Source organism: Hemiscyllium ocellatum, chromosome 18 (genome assembly GCF_020745735.1).
Source record: "Hemiscyllium ocellatum isolate sHemOce1 chromosome 18, sHemOce1.pat.X.cur, whole genome shotgun sequence".
In the NCBI taxonomy this organism is placed as follows: domain Eukaryota; kingdom Metazoa; phylum Chordata; class Chondrichthyes; order Orectolobiformes; family Hemiscylliidae; genus Hemiscyllium; species Hemiscyllium ocellatum.
In genome coordinates, this window is record NC_083418.1 from 35,999,248 (window position 1) to 36,019,711 (window position 20,464).

The window sequence follows — 20,464 nt, forward strand, 5'->3', positions numbered from 1 at the left end:
GTTGCAGTGTTAAACTAGTAAATAGGGAGGATTGAATCAGATGAGAAAGATAGTATAGATAATAGTTTTAAAAGAGATGGAAGGAAAGACAGTAGGATATGCATTAGAAATTGCATAATAAACACTGGAGGTTTACATAAGTCTCAGATATGTAAAGCCAATAAGTCAGGAAAGATAAGTTGGAAACAGGTCAATGAAAAAGTGGAACAGAAAATTGGGGCATGTGGTCAATATAGGCACTCTTAAAATATAAATTCACAGATTATAAGGAAAGAAATGGTCTGAGTTACAGGCACAAATTCAGCTTGGAGAATTTGACATGGTAGCTATTACATGCCTGACAGATGGGCAAGGCTGGCAGCTAAATCTACACGCTTATAATCTACAGGAAAGGTAAGTGAAATGGTAAAGAAATCGAATTGCCTTTGCAATTAAGGTTGATATTGCTTCAATGTTAAAAGAGTTCATAATGGCAAGTGCTCAAGCACTGAATACTCTATGTGTAGAGTTAAGGAATTAAGAGATTTAAAGCTGTAGTGATAGTTGCAATGAAGTGGTAGCTTGTGAAAATGTTCAGAATAAGCATGCTTGTAACAAAGTTTACACAGGGGACTTTCATTTTTATATAGGTTGGGATAAACAGACTATCACGTCAGGAAGATGTTGCAGTTTTTGAGTGCGTCCTGGGTGATTTCTGCAAAAAACTATGTCCAGGAACCAATAAGTTAAAATTACGTTTAGTAATAAGATAAGCAACAATACATAAGCGTCTACCTAATATGATAAGTTTCAACATAATGTTTGAAAAGGCAAAACATGAAACAGCGACTAAGACTCTAGATTTAGCTAAAGCTGGTTTCAATGAGGGAAGACAAACATAATCCACAGTATACTGGACAAATTCATTACCAAGTTAAAAAGCAGATGGTTGGTGGAAATGATTCGGAGCAGTCTATAATCCAAAAGGACAAGAGTTCTGCTTACTAAAATAGACAGCCATGGACAACTAAAGAGACAAAATACAACATAAAACAAAAAGGTATACAAAACTACAAAAAAAAGAGTTGGAAGATGGGAAAGATACAAAGACCAACATAGGGTGACAAAGAAATACCTAGCATGCTGATTTGTATCAGCATTTACATGAGAGAAGAAGTCAACATATCAGCTATTCCAAGGAAACAATTGAATCAGGGAAAAGAACACTACAAAATTAGAGTGAACAAACTAACAGTAAAGGGGAAATGAATAGCATTAAAGAATATAAAATCTTTTAATCCCAAGATTTTTAAGGAAGTAGGTAAACAGACCGTAGATTCTCCAAATATAATCTCTCAGACTTTCCGCAATTCAGGAACCATTTCTTTAGATGGCAAAATTGTGCATGACATTCAGTTACTTAAGAAAGTTAAGAAAGGTAAACCAATAAAATATATACCAGTTAGTCTGACATCAGTTGTTAGTAACATTGCTTGAATCATTTGTTAAGGAAGATGTGAGTGAATACTTTGAAAATTTTCAGATAATCAGAGCCAGTGTGGATCTGTAAAAGCTCGACAATGCCAAATGAAGTTAATTGTTTTTTGCAGAGATGACTAAAGATGACTATGCAACCACAGCATGTTTATGGATGTAATTATACGGACTTTCAGGAACATATGACAAAATCTCTCACAAGTGATTGTTGGCTAAAGTTGAAACTAATGGAAGTGAGGGCAAATTATTGATCTGGATATTAGTTGAGGGGAAATGGAATGACGGAAGGTACACTAATTGGCAGCATGTGATGAACAATAACCTGCAAGGATGTGTTTGGGCGTCAACAATATTAAATATTTGTTAACTTAGCTGATAGGATGGAAAATGTATCCAAATTTGTCAACACACAAAGATAGATGATAGTATATGAAATGTGAGTAGGACTGTCAAAATACACAATGATATCTAGATTATATTTATATCTAGAGGAGCAGAATACTTGGGAGTAGATATTGTGTTTTGGTTGACACAGCTCTAGTCTGACCACATATGGTGTACGGTGAGCATTTTAGGAAGGCGATATTGACCTTGGAGGAAGCACGGTATGCATTCGTCAGAACGGTAAGTGGACTCTGTCAAATTGTGGAAACTAGTGTTGTAGTTTAAAAGAATAAAGGTGATTTGATCAAAGTTTTCAAGGTGGCATAGGGAACAGTTAGGATTTAGTACTCATGGCATCCGGGACAAGGAGACAGTCTAAAAATTAGCACCAGCCCTTTCAGGAATGAAATGAAGAAACATTCTGAGAAAGTTAGTATTTTAGAGCTCACATACATATACAACAATTGATGTTATATCAATTGCTATTTTAAAACTGAGGTTCACTGATTATTGTTAGTGGAACGTATTAAAGTGCATTGGCAAAGATGAATATGCAGAGTTAAGACACATAACAGCCACAAACATATGGAATAACAGAACAGGATTGAGGGCTGAATGGACAACTCCTGTTTTTATGTTCCCATACAGTACAGGTAATTGTTCTATAATGCCATAGATGGGTTCCAGTGAAACCTTACTGAATAGAAAATTATTTGATACAAATAATGGAATCGAAGGGAAAAGTGGGGCAATGGGCAGACCAGCAAAAACAAAACACTCACAATCACTCAAAAACTACCTAAAAGTCTAACGCAAAGTATACCACAGCCTGAATGAAGGTTGTAATCATATTTATTAATGAAACAAAAGTAACTTCAACACAGTACATTTAAAATATCTAAGAAAGCTGCTCTCTGCCCAGTCCCTCTCACAGAAAGCTGCTCTGACAGAAGCTGACATCGGCACATGTGCAGAATGGCACAGAGATTTTGGCACAGACATTGCCATGCGCAGAATCAAATGCATGAACTGATCCCCGCTGGAAGCGCGCTATTGCAAACAGAGGTAAGCCTTCTCGAAAATACAGTTCCCTAATTCTTCAGCAACATTATAGCCAAATCGCGCTACCAGAATGCGTGTTATCCAAGAACTATCTGTACCAGAATTCCAATTACAATCTATCAATTTCCTTTCCACTCAGCTCCCCTTCTCCCAAACTCTGTTTTGGTTTGGACATGTTAAAAAAAGACAATATAACTTGGATTAGATTGACATCAGTCAATTCCCCTCTCAATTTTAAGCCAGTTTCTTGACTCACATCCACTAAGTCTGTGACCAACCATTTTCCTCTACATTGCCCCACTAAGAAATTATCTTTATAAAATCTGAGCATATATTTCTTCTCTTTTTATGAAATGTTAACTAACAGAAAGTTTATGATGAGCATCCCATCCAACAAATAATGAGTTATGTCATCATTACCAGTAATAAATGAAGCCTGAGTAGCAATGACACGCCAGTTCAGAAGCCAATTAAGATAGTGCTAAGTGGGAGTAGAGCAAGAACAGCGTAGCAAGTCTCTGTGCAACTATTTTAATAGAGGTTACCAAGGCAGGGAGAGTTAAAATTATCCTAATTGTCGCAAAATCTAAATTTCCCAAAATATAATTGGCCCAAAGTATTTCCTGAAAAGGAAAACTGGAGTAACAGACAGCAACATGCCTTCTTCAATGTGTGCTTCTGGAAGATGATAGGTACATGCAGCGAGTAGCAAATACAAAGAAGCAAAATTCACATTAATACTGAGCATTGGAGAACAAAAGGTAATGACGTGGCAGACACGGGACACCAAGAAGAATCAATAAATAACCCAACAGAATGCAAGAGGTCCACCTTTCCAACAACACTAACAAACAACTCAAAGACAGTATAGTCCTTGAACAATTAATAACACTTAATTATTTGCAATATCTCTTATTTGTACTATCTAAAGTTGCTTAAATGACCCCTTCTTAAAATTCCTGAATTTCTACAAGCAATTACATCAATGGAAATTTAAGACATCACACCATGAATGGAAATAATGAACGATATTAGTAATAACCATGGAAACAGAATGATTAGGGTAAAGAAGGACAGAGAATGAGAGAAAGGATACAAATGGATTGAAGGATGCACAATAATCAAGATGAGGGATGCAGAATGATTAGAGATAACTATGGATACAGACTTATTGAGGGTAATGAAAACTACAATATTAATGGGGATATTGTAGAATCGAGAATGATTGAGGAAAGTCAAAGGAATACAATTGTGGGGATTATGAAAGAAAGATTTATTTGAGATAATGGAGGATAGACAATGTGGAGGATAATGGAGGTTACATAACATAGGATAACGGAGTACACAGAACTATAGAGCCAAGTTAACTATTTATTAAAAAAATGAAGGTTGGATAAAGAAACAAAGAGAAACAATAAAAGAGGAAATTGTGATTGAGAAAATGTAAATGACAGAAACTCAGAATGAAAAATGCAAAACAGCAGAATGAAGAAAACAATCAATGGAAAAGAAAAGGTGAGAATGCTTTTTGAAAAATGAAATTAGAAAGAACTAAGGAGATGAAGAATGAAGAAAAGATGAGAATACTGAAATGGAAAAACGAGTGAATAAAAATAGATGAACAAAGAAAATGTGGGATAATGTCAGATTACACTACATACCTTCCTCTGGAATCTCTTCTAAAGATGATATTAGCATGTAGCAAGCAGAAAAACAGCAGCGCATGAAATTGAAAGGCACAAAATGGAAAAGCAGAAAAGTAATTACGTTGACATGTCAGGAGAAACTGGTAAAATACTTCGGCTAAAGAGCAAAACACCACACCTTTTCACCATTAAAACAACTTTCACTGCAATTCATTTCAGCATGCATAAAAACAATCTAATTGTTGAAATAAAGGTCAACTGTGTTACACATGAATCCAAACAAAAAAAATCACAAGTATGATTCCAACACCCTTAAATCCCTGACAGTTCATATTTACCCTTTTACTAAAAGGCAATCAACTCAATCTAAATGGCAAATTTTCAAATGTTGAAACACCTTCCTGTATATTAACATAAACCTTGAAGCTTGTATTGGAGAATTCTAAAAACAAATCTATTCGCTGTTCTAGATACATGAAATTGTACAAGATATAATCTTTGATTGGTTGTATATGGACAGGACAGCAGGGTGGTCAACACCATTCTTGATTGGGTTACAGTAGAATTGTTGCCTTCATTGTCTTTGAATTTGGAAAACAGTATGAGTGGCAAACATGCATATCGATTGACACCACCAGGGTTGGATTTTGAAAGTCTGAAGATTGTTGGGTTCGCTGATTTTTAAATGTAAAGATTGTGAATTAGTGAACACTTGTAGTAACAATGGAATGCACTTAAAAATCAGTTCTGACAAGTTGTATTTGAGGAGGTCCAAAGTTTTTCTTATATTCTAAAGCACTTCCATTCACCATTAAGCATGACCATCAAGATCAATTCCACAACACCGAAACCAAGTTATAAATTGCAATGTTACAGCTCCCAAATTCACTCAGTAATCATTCACAATTATATATTTAATGTTTCCAAATTCAAACCAATGTGAAACCATAATCTCTGCAACAGGGGGTTGGTTTAGCTGAGCTGGCTGGATAGTTGGTTTGTGAAGGAGTATGATGTCAATAGCATGGATTCAATCCCCACACTAGCGGAGGTTACCATGAAGGACTTCCCTTCTCAAACACTTGTTTGAGGTGGTGGCCCTTGGGTTAAATTACCACCAGTTCTTCCTCTAATGAGAGAGAACAGACCCATGGTCTGTTAAGACTATGGTGACTTGACATGCAAAACCTCTCTAGAAATTGTTTTAGAACATAATTCAAATTCATTCTGATTTTGCACACTTTTATGGCCAATATCTTTGTCCTTAAGGCATCCTTAAACACTCAGACTAAATTTCTACCAGAAAACATAAATATTTCTTCTTGAAATTAATGGGGGGGGGGGGTCCTGAAGTCTGGAGATTCTGAGGAGGTTCTGGCAGACTGGAATGTAACAAATGTATGCCTATAATTTAAGAAACAGGAAAGAGAAAAAACGTGAAACACAGACACTTTAGGGAAAATGTTAGTATCTATAAAGCATGGAACACCTATTGACTTAAGAAATAAATGATACATTTGTGCAGAGACATCATATATTGACAAGGACATCAAGAATGACAAGCATATTAGATATTTTGAGGATGTTATATTAAGTACAGTATAGATACAGAACTGGTGATTGTGGCATATTTGGATTTTCATAAGGTTTTTAATAAGGTTTTGCACAGTAGTTAGTGAATAAAAATCTCAGGGACTAGTGATAATATACCAGTACAGATTAGGAATTCATTAACAGACAGAAAACAGAGGGTAAGAATAAATAAGTCATTCCCAAATGACAGGCTGTTACTAGTGGATGTTGCAAAGAACAGTGTTTGGTCCATAATGTTCACAACCTACGTCAATGATTTGGATGTGGGGATCAAATGTAATATTTCCAAATTTGCTGATGAAACCAAACTAGATGGGGATGTGATTTATTAGGAGAGTGTAACGAGGCTTCAGCAGATTAAGCGAATATGGAAGAAAATGGCAGATGGACTATAATGTGAATAAATGTGAGGTTATCTACTTTGGTAGAAAAAACATAAATGCAGAGTATCTTCTAAATGGTGCAAGTTTGGAAAGTATTGATTCCAGACAAACCTGTAGATATTAGGTGAGGACAATATTAGGATGCTGCAAAGTCAGATCCTACCTATGCTCACACATGAAGAAGTCTTCAGTGGGCAAGACAGCAGAAAACAATAGAACCTTAGTAACTAGCTTGAAATAATATTCTAAAATGCCTGCCTTTTATAATATCACAACATTAAGAGTGCTGGAATTGTTTGTGGTGTTAAGTTATATAAGTAAACGATGGTATTGGGAAAAACGAAGAGCAATTGGGAATCATCTTCATTACCTCCCTCTTCATGTTCTTCATGTTCTGTAATCCAACACCAGAGATAATAGATGGTGATTATTTGCAGCAAACTCTGACTTCATCACTTAAGCTGCCCTCACCATGGATGTTGAATACAAGCATCATGCACAGAATTCTGAACTATTAGCCAGCTGTAAATGGGAAAAACTGAAACCACTCTACTTAGATCATCCCATCTTTTATCCTTAATCTGATGAAAATTAGCCTCTCTCATTAGAGCATAATTTGGAACAAAACAATTGGTTACAGCTTCCTAAGCTGAGCAGGAGAAAAAACAGTAAGCTAGATATCTGAATCAATGAACTCTGTTAGAAAGTGCACAAATAGACAACTGAGGTCAGAACAGGATCAGACACGATCATGATTCTTTATCTGACCTACTGACACCCACTACCCAGGTTCACAGATGAAGAACCAGCTACTTAGACCCTGATCCAGAGACCTGGCAATGGGAATGAATCAGCATTATTTATAATGACGTGAAGAGATAGATAGTCAACAGTTTGGCAAGGCATAGGAGAGGAAGCTGCTTTGGACATTATTGTAGAAAATTAGCACTTTCTAGCAAGAAGGAGAGAAGCCTGTGGAAGCCATTTTTAAAAATGCTTATATTCAGGAGATTGTGACAAAAAAAAACTCCATGTCACCCAATTCACAAAACATTTATTTTTATTCATTCAGGGTGATGGGTCAAGTACTTATATGGCTACTCCACCTTAGTTTGTGGCCAACAGTAACCCATAGGATGCCGATTGTGGGAAATTTAGCAATGGCAATGGTAACATTACTTGCCACTTGTCTGTCTAAGCCTGGATATTGTTCATGTTTTGCTGCAAATAACAAACATTGGAGTGAGGTACAAGATACAACTTCTGGGAGGCTAACAGAGGAAAATAGAGAACTCAAAAAATATTGAAGAGGGAAGGTGGAAAGTTAAGACAGAAAATTTCCATGAATCATGAACTGCTCTGTATTCATAATTATAGCAGTGCACTGCAGACTTCAATATTGTTAGAAGACCAAGAATAACCAACAGATCCAAGCTGAGTTTGCTGTTCAATGATTGAAGCTTCCAACCTCAGAGAAATGCTTTACATAATACTGAAATACAATTTAAGAAAATATAAAATAAAAAAAACTTAGAAGTACTTTTGAAAAATTGATAACTATGTTAATTCAAATCATAGTCTGAAATAAGTCAACAATAAGACAAATAAGTGAATCTGAACAGAGTATTCAACTGTTTTAAAATAATTGAAAATAATATGAACATATTTTTGAAGTGCTTCATAAAGGTATACTTTTGTGCATATCTATCAATACATATATATAAAATAATTATATATGTAGAAAATATAGAATAATTTTAAATAGCAGGTTATATAATCAGTTTTATATATACATACATATTACTTTATAATTACAACTTAATGGGAATGTTACTGACTTGCCCAAATTTAAAATATGAGAGTCATGGATTCGTATATGTGCACGTAAGGACAATGATAAGCTAAAGAATTACATCAACCACAACACAATTTGGCAACTGCAATCATGCTTCCAATCTTGACTGAGAATGCAGTGGCGAACTGATGTAAAGAAGAATGGCAGAACCTTGAACCTTCAGAGGTGTAAAATGAGCATGGTTAAATTTACTGACCATTATGTACACTGTTTGACTTTCCATTTGCTTCATTAAAAGGTATTTATTTCAAATGTTGGTTTGTTTTTTTAAAAAAGGCTGCAAGTAAATATTTAAATAATATAAAAGCATTGTTCTGGACTTATGCAACACCCTCCAGCATTATTTTGCTCCTCACCGATGCACATTGCAGAAAGAGACCATTTGATCCATTGTGTCTGCACCAGATTTCCAAATGAGCATCATGACTTCATGCTTTTCTTTTATTCTTTCTCTATAACCCTGCACATTATTTCTAATTAAATAATTATTCAATGCCCTCTCCAATGTCTCAGTTGAACCTGCCCCCATATCAAATCCAGTATAGAACTCCAGACCTGAATCACTCACTATATTAAAATGTATTTTTCGCACATTCCATTTGCTTCTTTTGCAAATCACTTTTAATCTGTGCCTGTCACTCTTTATCCTTTTGCAAGTGACAACATTTTCTCCATATCTACTTTGTCCAGACCTTTTACGATTTTGAAAAATTCAATTAAACTTTCTCTTAGTCTTATCCAAAGAAAGCACTCCCAACCCCTCCAATATATCCTCATAACAGAAGTTTCTCAATGGTTCTCATCTCTGGAATCATTTTCGGAAACCTCTTCTGCACTTTCTCCAATGCACATTCTTTCTAAAGTCTGGGACTCAGAGGAATGAACGATACTCCAGCTGAGGTTTAACTAGTGTCATATACAAGTTCAGCATAAATTTCCTGCTGTTGTTTGCTATGCTTTCATGAATAATGGATTCTGTGTGCTTTACTAACCATGTTCTTCACTTTCTTCTGCCATATTTAATGCCTGATGCATCAATGCACTTGGGTCTCTGATTTTATACATCCTTGGGAGAAGCATCCTTTATTTTATATTGAATTTCTCTTTCTATCAAAATAGATTATCTCACAGCTCTCCACACTGTACTTCATCTGCTGCCTGTCCACCCACTCCATCAACTTGTCAATGATCTTTTCTACACTGTCCATGTTGGTTTCAGTACTTCCAATAACAATTTAAAATAGAGTTTGGATTACATAAGTTTAACCAGCCTTCATAATACTTCTTCTTTATCATTTTTTAGCTCATTCAGCATCTCAACTACATTCTTTATCACAGGCTTGTTCAGTGGTGAAGTCAAATTTACAGGGTCAATTCTAAGTTGTCATAGTCAATGTCAATAGGAAAATAATAAGTTTCAAGTGTCATTAGCAAACTTACAGCCCTGTGAATACTAGTAACCAGTTTAATGGCATTTATACAGAAGCCAAACCTGTTCCTTATGATGTGCCTCTTCTGACACAGCTGAAGAATCCAGGCAAAAAGGACACAGATATAACACTATTTAAAAGGGCTAAAAATAAAATTCTAGATGAGATATTATAAAGACATCAGGTCCAGATAGGACCTATCAATAATGTTAAGGAAACTATGGGTGGAAATTGTGGAAGTATTGGCCACAATTGTCCAATTATGCATAGATATACAGGTGATTTAGAGAAATAGGGAATTGCAAGTGTGACACTTTGTTCAAAAAAGTGTAAGGATGAGCCCAGCAACCACAGACTATTTAATTTAACATCCACAGTGGTTAAACATTTAAGAATAATAATCAGGGACAATGTTACACTATTGTGAACAAGTGTAGATTAATTAAGGAAAGCAAGCATGAATTCAGGTAAGAGAGAGGACAGGTGAGCCCTATGTAGTTGACGGGGTGTATGTGGACTTTCTAAAGGCATTTGGTTAAATGCCAAATAACAGGTTTGCCAGCAAAGTTGAAACCCAAGAAACAAAAGAGACAATGTCAGCATGGTTATTATTGACTGACAAGGAACAGAAATAAATGGTGAACATTTATCTTTTTGGACAGGAGGAATACAGTGGAGATCCTTAGGGGCTGACTGTCAGATGATTAACTTACTTTATTTATATTAATAACTTAAACCTATGCGTACTGGTTTAACTACAACCAGAGTATTGTGCCAAATTTAGGGAGCAACATTTACGAAGGAAATGACGGCTTTAGTGAATATGCAGAAAAGATTTCTGAGAATCATTCCATGAATAAGGGACTTCAGTAATGTAGACAGAGAAGGTTTGATAAAAGTGTTCAAAATCATGAGGGATCTAAACAATAGATAGGGATAACCTATTTCAATTGATAGAAGGGCCAAGGACTAGAGGGTACTGAGTTAAGGTGAGTGATTAAGGAACCAATGATGACGTGAAGAAAATTTATGTTACACAAGTGTAGTTTGGATTTGAACCACTTTGCCTTAGTAGATAATGGCGGTAGGTTCAACAGCAACTTTCAGAAGGAATTGACAATACCTGAAAATCGAACAGAAAGCCTGCAAGGCTATCAGGAGTGGGATTAACTAGATTGCTAATGCTGAGTGCTAGCAGGGAAAAGATGAGTCAAGTTGCCTCAATTTGTATTTGTAACCATTTTATGATACTTTGAAAAAGTGAGCTTCAAATTATTTCTGTATGGTGGGGAGAAGCCGCAGTATTACATCAACTCCCCTCACTAAAAAACATGACTGCCACATTGCTGTCTTCGGTTGCACTACCCTATGTATATACATACACACACCCATCCCACTCCCCTGCTCAGCCATCCTACATCACTCAGTATTGAGCGAGATATTCAGAAGTATACATCAGAGTAGCCGTAGTTATCCGGAAGTCTCTAATTCTACTTTAGTGAAGACCAGATCTTACAATGTCCCCTGACCTTTGCTTTGTTGGTACCGGGGTGGGGGTGTTGACATGCTCCATAATTTCAAATGCAGCCGCCCCCAGAATTTATGTCTGATTTGAAATAATTTTAAACATCGTAACGATAATCTACAGGGCTTCTGCAAAGTGCATTTAAAGTGATTAATTGCAAACAATTGAGCGTTAAAATTTCTCATTCTACAACAATTCTGTTTGGTAACAATTACAATGTATGCATGCCTAACAGCTTGACTTCCTTCTAGCGGTGCGAACAAGCCACAGATTGGACCTACCTTCATACCTGCAAAAGAAGATAAAACAACAGGTTACTCACCGGTGCAAACTCACACTGGCATTGCTTTTAAGTCTTTAAAAACTCAAAAGGAGTTACAAAGGCACGTGTCTGGTCTGCAGTTAACATTTTTAACATTGTATTTGTGTCGAAACTGAACTGGAGGTGAGACTCGGTCATCCTCAACACTGAATAAGCTAAGTTTATCTAAAATAACTTCAAATATATACTTACACTTCTTCCGTGTCAGACATCTTGAACTGAGCACCTTAGACCTGTAACAACCAAAGAGAAAATCTCAGTGAGAATGGCCTACAAAGAGCATCCTCCTCGGCTTTACAATTTAAGGTATACGCTGTGTAATGAGAACCGCCGAACAGAAATAGCCTCATTAACAGTGCAGAGCTAATGTTGCCCTTTTTTGATACAGTCAACAAAAATACAGGGAAAATAGCGCTGCCGGTAATACAGGAGTCTGCATGCAATATCAGCAGCAACTGTGCACATACACAGAATACTAACATCCCCCACCCACATACTGATGGGATTGTCGATTTATATATTTTCAGCACAACCCTGACCAACCCATTTGGGAATGGCAAAATAAGATAGTGGGCTCCCTCCCACTTCCCTGATACGCACTGGAATATGACTTGGAATAGCTTGGAAATGTACCTCAACAATGGTTTCAAACTTTCCCGTGTGTTCAGAATAAGAAGAAGAAAAAAAGAAATTGCGGAAAAGAAAGCTGTCCACTCTCAAACAGCATTCTTGGTTCAATCCAGAGCGAGGGTGGAGGACAAGGAAAGCAATATTCCGGTGGAAGAGTTTCTCCGGCCTACAGCAGGCCTCTGGTCAATGAGATTCTCCCCTTGTCCCTCCTTTGGAAAAGCCGCCAGTATAGACGGCCTGGAGCCATTCCCGCTGCCCTTCCGCCCAAGGTTCGGTGTAAATTCGCTTTCCGTGACAACCCAATGGTGGTTTGACATTACCAGCTCAGTTTAATCTCACTGCAAACTAATGCGGATGCTGGAAGGTACGAAATAAAGACAGAAAACTGCTGGAGAAACTCAGCAGGCCTGTGGGGCTAGAAGCAGGGTCAACAGTTTGAGTCCGGTATCACTGCTGAATTTCTCCAGCACTTTTCTTGCCATCATTTGAAAGATTACAACAATCCCTTTTCATCCTCATCCGGCATGTATAGTGATCTCTGTTTTGGTTTATTGCCTGGTATATGTCCCTGATGAGACTGGCTCCCACTGAGGCACTGTGCTAACTCTCCTCGGGGACCCTGCATTCTGCATTGTTCTAGCGAGAGATGTGAGGGACTATTGAACTGGAAGGGCACTCAAGGCCTGACTCAGATCTTACACAGAGCTAAGGCCTGTGTACCTCAGCTCCAGAACTGAATGAGGAAAAACAAAAGGAAACATTTTCTAATACTTGAGTTGATTAGCTCATGTTCTCGTCCCCAAAACAAAATCTCGTCAGTGAAAACAATACAAAAATCTTAAATTTCCCACTTTATATGAAAACGTGCTTTCAGAGTGTATAGAAAGTTTTAATACATGTACTGATATGGAAAATGGGACACGCTTAAATCCAAATGAAAAACAAAACTCCACTTATCATCCTGTTTTCTTACATCAGAACAGTAACTAATGTTTTAATTGGCTGTAAAGTTGTTGGGAACCTGCTGGGGCTATGAGAAGTAAATGCTGCACTCAGAGGTGGAGAGAGAGAGAAGCGCAGGCACCTACTGTGGGAGAGGCGCCTTACACACACTTCCATTCGCGATCACATCTTCGGGCTCTTCAGGTGCTCGGAGAACTGGATGGACACATTTAAAAATGGAAACGTCTTTAGAAAAGGAGATGGGCCACAGAGCCAACAGCTGAGAATGTCCTGCGCCTGTCTTCACCAGATCCTATTTCCACGTCTTCAGCTTCTAAGGGTATCTGAAATACTTCTCCCAGACGCCGCTCTCCTTCCTAATTAGGCGATGGCTTCTCACTGTCCCGAAAGGTAATCCGCCTGCAGCTGCTACCCATTCCCTGGCTGTGGATTCAATCTCATTTCTCGTTAATGCCACCGCTAAAGTAAGGCACGAATGTTAATGAAATAAATTAGATTAAACCCCCGCACATTTCCAGCAAGCACATTACATAATAATATCAACCCAGTTTGCACTAATAGCCTTTCCCAACATGTATCTATCCCAGTCCCAATGACTCCGTGTCTTCTTACCAATTTCGCGAAAACCTCATGTACTTGTTTAAAATATTTAACTTTGAGCTCTTGGAATCTCTACAGATTCCCAAAGTTTGGGAGAGAAGGTGAGGCAGGAGTAGGAGTTCCTCACTATAAAGCTAAAACTAATATTCCCCCTCTCCTACCACTTCCAAATAACTCTCCTGGTTCTTTCTCTCTGCCTATTTCCAATCTACCCCGCCTGATCTGACTTCTTTGCCCCCTAGTTACCTTTCTCTCTTTGCCCAGTTTCTCTTCAATATTCCCCCCCACCCCCATCCTCATGTTTCCATCAGTTCTCTTTTAGTGGAATGAGCGATTGTTTTTGTTACAAATTCAATCAGAATTGGCTCTGTTTCGTCTCAGCTGCCGGATGCTGAAACCACTCAGATCCCTCACAGTGGTCCCAGCCAAACAGTGGAAAGAAAAACCACATTCCCCATGACCCTATCGCTGCATTCTCACTGCGGGGCTCATTGATTCAATCAATCAAACCGGCCCTTTTCCCTCCTTTTACATCAATAAAACCCGATGGAAAATTCTATCACCGCGCATTCTTCCGGATTTGTTTTCAGAAAATGTGAAGAACCTGTTTCCCCATTTCAGACCAACGCCGTCCAGGGTTGATCTCCTCACAAGACAAACACAAAGCAGCCGAACAGGTGCCCGTATTACATCGAATACACATCTAACGGTTAATCAGGTAAGTCCCACTACTTCCAAAGTCTTAGTAACTGATGAACGATAGTGACCAAACTGTTAGACAGCCCAGATGGGACCTCTGTCATTGACCGGCCCTGGTCAGCTTCTCACCCAAATATTAACACCGTCTTGTGTCTGAAACCTCCTTCCTGTTTGAAGCTCCCTAAACCTGGGTTACGTTTGGCCAGAAGGTTCGTCAAGAGGGATGGGAATGGAATGGAGGTAGTGGCGTGAGGATCTTACCGCAAAGTGAAGCAGGTGGAGGGAGGATCCCCGGTGGCTTTAACAGGCAGTCAGGTCTGCTGAGCTTCACAAGGTGGTCAGTCCAGGTCTTATAGTGAAATCCGAGCCGCGGGCAAGTCGGATTGGTCTCAGCCACTTGAAGAATACGGGGGGTGGGGGATGAGAGAGAGAGAGTTGGCTAATTTTAGCAAGCCTTCATCGAGATGCACTGGGCATGGGAAAGAGGGAAGCGGCAACACTGAGGAGATGCTCATCTGGTTATTTGTGGAACCGAGGATAGCAAGCAGAAATTTCTGCTGGATTTGGAGGTGGCAACCCAACCTACAGAGAATAAAGTCCCGAATGATAAATCATCAGTCCTTTTCGTTCTGAACTGTTCTGTTTTATAAGTACCTTCTCTGTAGGGGGTTGGCTGCTCAGCTGTGCATTGACAGTGCTTTCAGAGCGTTTGCTGGGGGTTTCCAGCACTCACCGTGGCTCAGTGGTTAGTACTGCTGCCTCACAGCACTAGGGCGCTGAGCTCAGCTCCAGCCTGGAGTTTGCACATCCTCCTCGTGTTTGCGTGGATTTCCTACCACAGTTCAAAGATGCGCAGGTTAGATGGATTGGCTGAATTTACCACAGTGTCCAGGAATGTGTAGGTTAACCACGGAGTGGGATAGTGAGCCTGGGCTGGGACGCTTTTTGGAGGACCGGTGTGGATTCGATGGGCTGAATGGCCTGCTTCCACGCTGTGGGAATTCTATGATTTATTTAGCGATAAACCCTGGCTCTGTGTGATCTGTGTGGGTGTCTATAAACTTGTGCACCAACCAATTTATTTACCCAGGAATTTGAAGTTCAAACCACAGCGGATCATAGAATTTGTGCCTCCCATCGTCCCCCCCGTCATCCTGCTATGTTTCCTTTCATTTCAAAGATTTTTGTATCGAAGGTTTAAGGAAGTCTTGTTTCGATTTTTAACACTGACATTCCAAACTATAGATTGTCAACTGACGATTACAAATGCTTAGAGTCTTGCAAAAAAAAAGTCAGATGTTCAATAGCAAATACACGATGCCTTAGTGAACCGCGAAAAAAAAAACTTCACTCAAGGCCAACTACCCAGTAACAGCATCAAACTTCAAGTTCATTAATGTTAAATTAAATGTGTGCTTTAATTTCACGGCGGATCTAGCGAACAATCGTTTGAATTCAGCCCCCCGAGATAAGTGCGCAAGATGTGATTCCTACCCCTCCAAGGCACACACACACATACCCTCCATCATTCCCAACCCTGCCACACACACACACACAAAACAGTCTCTCCTAAGACGAAGGTCAGCACTACCCCACTCCAGTTGCCAACACACACACACATTAAGGAACCAACGATGGTGTAATACCAAGCCTCAAACCAATAGGGGTCAGTCTTCCCTGAATCCAGTTAAAAGAAACTCGTTGTCTCTAGGTAATGTTACAAAACCAATAGGGAGGGAAAAGGAAATACGCCCTGTATCGGAGAGACGGCACGCCACCCTGTATGGAGCAGAGGCAATTTAATGAATGCCCACGTACTAAACACCACAGGCGATTTTTATTTTGGGCATAGGTTAGCTTTTCCCTTCCAGCTGCAGGAAGGTACAGGCCAGTGCAGGATGAGCTCTCCAACTTGCAGTCCGAGGGTCTGAGCAGCAAATCTCACTGAGCGAACTAACAGGGATCTGCAAGCTGCAGCAAGCACCCCAAACCCTCTCTGCAAGGCTGCAGGTAAATGCCGTTTACTTTAGCCTTGTTAGTTAAGCAAACAAAAAGAAATCTAAAATAGAAAGTGGAAAAACAGAAAGCCCAAGGGGACCTTGATGTGGCGGCGCTAATGTAATTTAATAAGTGAACCTAATTGGGTTTGTGAAAGGCCGAAAATATGCCAAAGCCAGTACAGTTAATATTGTAAATGCAGATTAGAAACTAATGTAATTAACCGAGATAATATAAAAGTGACTCACAAATCTTCCGATTTTTAATTTCTTTGAAACAGCTTTGCACCAATATATTTTTTTCAATTTTTAAGCCACTGATCTAATATTACTAGTTGGATTAAATTACATGACAAAAGGAAAAGCAATCAAATATTGCAGTATTTTATCTGTATTAACTGTAAAATGCCAACTGCACCACTTGATGTGACTTTAGATTCACAATACATCAATAGGACAGGTAACTTAGGATGTATTCTACCATGAATCTAAAATTTCTCCATTTAAATGTGGAATTCATTTTTCCAGTTAAATATTTTTACATCAGACATTTACAAGGAAATGGAAATGCTGACCTGAGCAATAAACTACTCACCTGAAATTCATTACAGTTCCATCTGTAAATTCGTGTCCAGCCAGTGTTATTGAAATATCCTCTCTTCAGTCATCTTTTTTTCAAATATCAAATGTAGAAATACATAGTAATCCTGTTATCAGTTAACATTGTACAATGGAAAATATTTCACTAAACCATAAAGAAAAACTCCCTGTGGGGGTCACAAAGTCTAAAGTATAGCCATGGGACAAATTATTGCCATCAATAGGTGGATTGGTGTGAAATCGATATATTCTGAATGAGTGACATTGGTTTAATCCTCCATTCTACATAAGTCATTTAGGTTGGAAATGTAAGGCATGTTGCATTGCTGCTGATCTTGGTATCCAATGATAGTATTAAGCTGTATTAAACTTTTCTATTCCATCTTCTGCCCTTTGCTATTCACCATATCTGTTAGTAATCTGTCAGTTAATCACAGGAATTAAATAACTCTACACAGAGCAAAAAAATCCTGGATAGAAATTTGAAGTGTAATGTGTAATGCTGACACACACAGCACTGGCATGACCCGCACTCAATCCGTGCATCTGTCTGGGCCAGTAATAAATTTGTTTATTTCATTTCTTTGATGTGAAAGGCAACAGACACCTTTCATTTTTATTTATTTCATTCCTGAGATGTGAGTAGAAGGTGTTGATTAGTAGTTTTCCAGAGCTTTTGCAATGTGCAGTAATGGTGATAGCGTTTCCATGCACCTATTGCCCTTGTCCTAGGTCGTAGAGGTCACAGTTTTCAGACGAACAATTGAATAAACTTCAGAAAATTGTTGCAGTGCATCTAATAGATGGTACACACTGAAGCCATGATGCACAAATAGTGGAGAGAGTGAATGTGGTGAGGTTCTGATCAAATCAGTTCAATGTCAAGCTTCTTGAGTGTTGCTGCAGCTGCACACATCCAGACAACTGAAAATTATTATGTTCAACACTTGACCTGCAACTTGTAAACGGTGGTAAGACTTTTTGCAGTTAGTTGTGTTCCTCACTAGAGAATAACTAATCTGTGACCTATCCTTGGAGTCACAGTATACAAGTGGCTTGTTCAGACAATTTCTGATATGCATTATCCTTTGGTTCCCTCAGAGTCTTAACACTTGGTGATATGATGACGGTAATTAATTTATTGAATGTCAAGAATAGGTGGTTAGATTCTACCATGTTTATGTTCAATGTCTAGCATTTAGATGGCATGAGTGCTGCTTGCTACTTACCAGCTCAAGTCTAGATATTCTCAGGGGAAAAGTCTTTCATTACCTGAGGAGTTATGAATGAAACTGAACACTGCAATCATCAGTTAAGATCTCCACTTCTGAACTTATGATGGGGAAGAAGGTTATGGATGAGGCAGATGAAGGGACAGTGCCCTGAGGAACTCCTGTCATGATGACCTGGAGCTGAGATAATTGGTCATCACAACAACAACAACAACAATCTTCTTTTATTCAATTTATGACCCCATTGACCATGACGTGCTGGAGCTCCTTGATGCCGTAATCAATCAAATTCTGCCTTGATGTCAAAGGCAGTCACTGACCTCACTTCAAGAGGTCAACTCTTTTGTCAATGAGTGGAATCGAAAAGTGTGGCACTGGAAAAGCACAGCAGGTCAGGCAGCATCTGAGGAGTAGGTGAGTCAACGTTTTGGGTACAAACCTTCATCAGGAATGTTGTGGGGAGGCACTGAGAGATAAGTGGTGGTGGTTGGGGAACGATAGCTTGGAAGCGATTAGATAGATGCAAATGGAGGGCAATCATGAAATGTCTTAGATTATATTATCTATCGTGAGAAAACAGGCCATTCAGCCCAACAAGTCCACACCAACCCTCCGAAGATTAACACACCCAGACCCATTTCCCTCTGACTAATGCACCTAACACTATTGGCAATTTAGCATGGTCAATTCACCTGACCTGCAAATCTTTGGATTGTGGGAGGAAACCTGAACAAACCCACACAGACATGGGGAGAATGTACAAACTTCACACAGACAGTCATCCGAGATGGGAGTTGAATCCAGGTCCCTGGTGCTGTGAGGTAGCAGTGCTAACCACTGAGCCACTATGCTGCTCAAAGCCACCATGCCACCCAAGGATGGAGGGTCAAGTGGATAGGTGGGAAGGAAGCTAGACAGGTAGGACAGTTCAAGAGGGCGATACTGAGTTGGAGGGTTGGATCTGGGATGAGGTGGGGGGGAGGGGAGATGAGGATCTGGTGAAATTGACATTGATGTTGTATTATTGGAGGGTTCCAAGGTGGAAGATGAGTCATTCTTCCACCAGATGTTGGGTGGCTAGGATTTGGCGGTGGAGGAGACACAGGAATTGCATGTCCTTACCAGAGTCATGAGGGGAGCTGAAGTGGTCAGCCATAGAGTGGCAGGGTTGTTTGGTGCATGTGTCCCAGAGATGTTCTTTAAAACGTTCTGCAAGTTTTTGTCCTTTCTCCCCAATGTGGAGGAGACCTCATCAAGAGCAATGGTATGTAGATGAGTTGTTTGGATGTACAGGAAAATCTCTGCTAGTTGTGGAAGGATCCTTTGGGGCCTTGGATGGAGGTGAGGGGGGTAGTTTTGGATGCAGGTTTTACACCTCTTGCAGTGGTAGGAGAAGGTGCCAGGAGTGGAGGATGGGTTGGTGGGTTTGTTGTCCTAATGAGGAAGTAACAGAGGGAATGGTCTCTGCAGAATGCTGATATAGATGAGGACGAAAATATATCTCTGGTGGTGGGGTCTGATTTTAGGTGGCAGAAATAACAGAGGATGATGCATTGTTTTCCAGAAGTTGGTGGGATGGAAGGTGAGGACTCGGGGGCTTCTATCCTTGTTGCAGTTGGCGGCCAAGAGCGGAGGTGCAGAAGTGGAGGAGATGCGTTGGAGAGCATTGTTGACCATGTGGGAGGGGAAATTATGGTCCTTGAAGTAGGAGGTCATCTGGGATGTTCTGGAGTGGAATTGCTCCTCCTGGGAGCAGATACAGCAGAGGTGGAGGAAGTGATTGGGCCAAGGTTCTGCTGATGGTTTGAGGTAAGTTGCTTTGGTGGAACTCAAACCGAGCATTAGTAAGCAAATGTTAATTAGACTCACTTTTTTAGGACCATTCTAGAGAATTCATTTTTAATGAACAGGGAAGGTGGTTGGTCTGCCTTAACAGCTGTGACTTACAAAAGTGATCCTTTGTAAAAAGAAGGGAACCTTGCTTTGGAGCAGAAGTAGTCCTACCAACTTCACAACTGTTGTGAGATACTCATCACCTACCTCTCCCTTTTGCCTGCTAACACACTC

The 20,464-nt window shown here is 39.3% G+C and overlaps 2 protein-coding genes across 4 annotated transcripts in view; one reads left to right on the forward strand and one right to left on the reverse strand.

The window, feature by feature from the left end:
* LOC132824413 (troponin T, fast skeletal muscle isoforms-like) overlaps positions 1–14,935 on the reverse strand; it is a 46,335-nt gene extending 31,400 nt beyond the window's left edge. For 2 of the 3 annotated variants that reach the window (XM_060838857.1, XM_060838856.1), the window contains exons 1-3: positions 14,830–14,935; positions 11,866–11,909; positions 6,915–6,934 (exon numbers count right to left, since the gene is read on the reverse strand). In XM_060838857.1, the coding sequence (XP_060694840.1) occupies positions 6,915–6,934; positions 11,866–11,888 (43 nt within the window). In that variant the 5' untranslated portion in view covers positions 11,889–11,909; positions 14,830–14,935. Of the gene's footprint in view, positions 1–4,583; positions 4,602–6,914; positions 6,935–11,865; positions 11,910–14,829 lie in introns of all 3 variants that reach the window. The other variant, XM_060838855.1, reaches the window with a different exon arrangement.
* A 1,515-nt stretch (positions 14,936–16,450) lies between these two features.
* prr33 (proline rich 33) overlaps positions 16,451–20,464 on the forward strand; it is a 40,916-nt gene continuing 36,902 nt past the window's right edge. The window contains exon 1 of the mRNA XM_060838858.1: positions 16,451–16,578. The gene's annotated coding sequence lies outside the window, so the exon portion shown is untranslated. The remainder of the gene's footprint in view (positions 16,579–20,464) is intronic.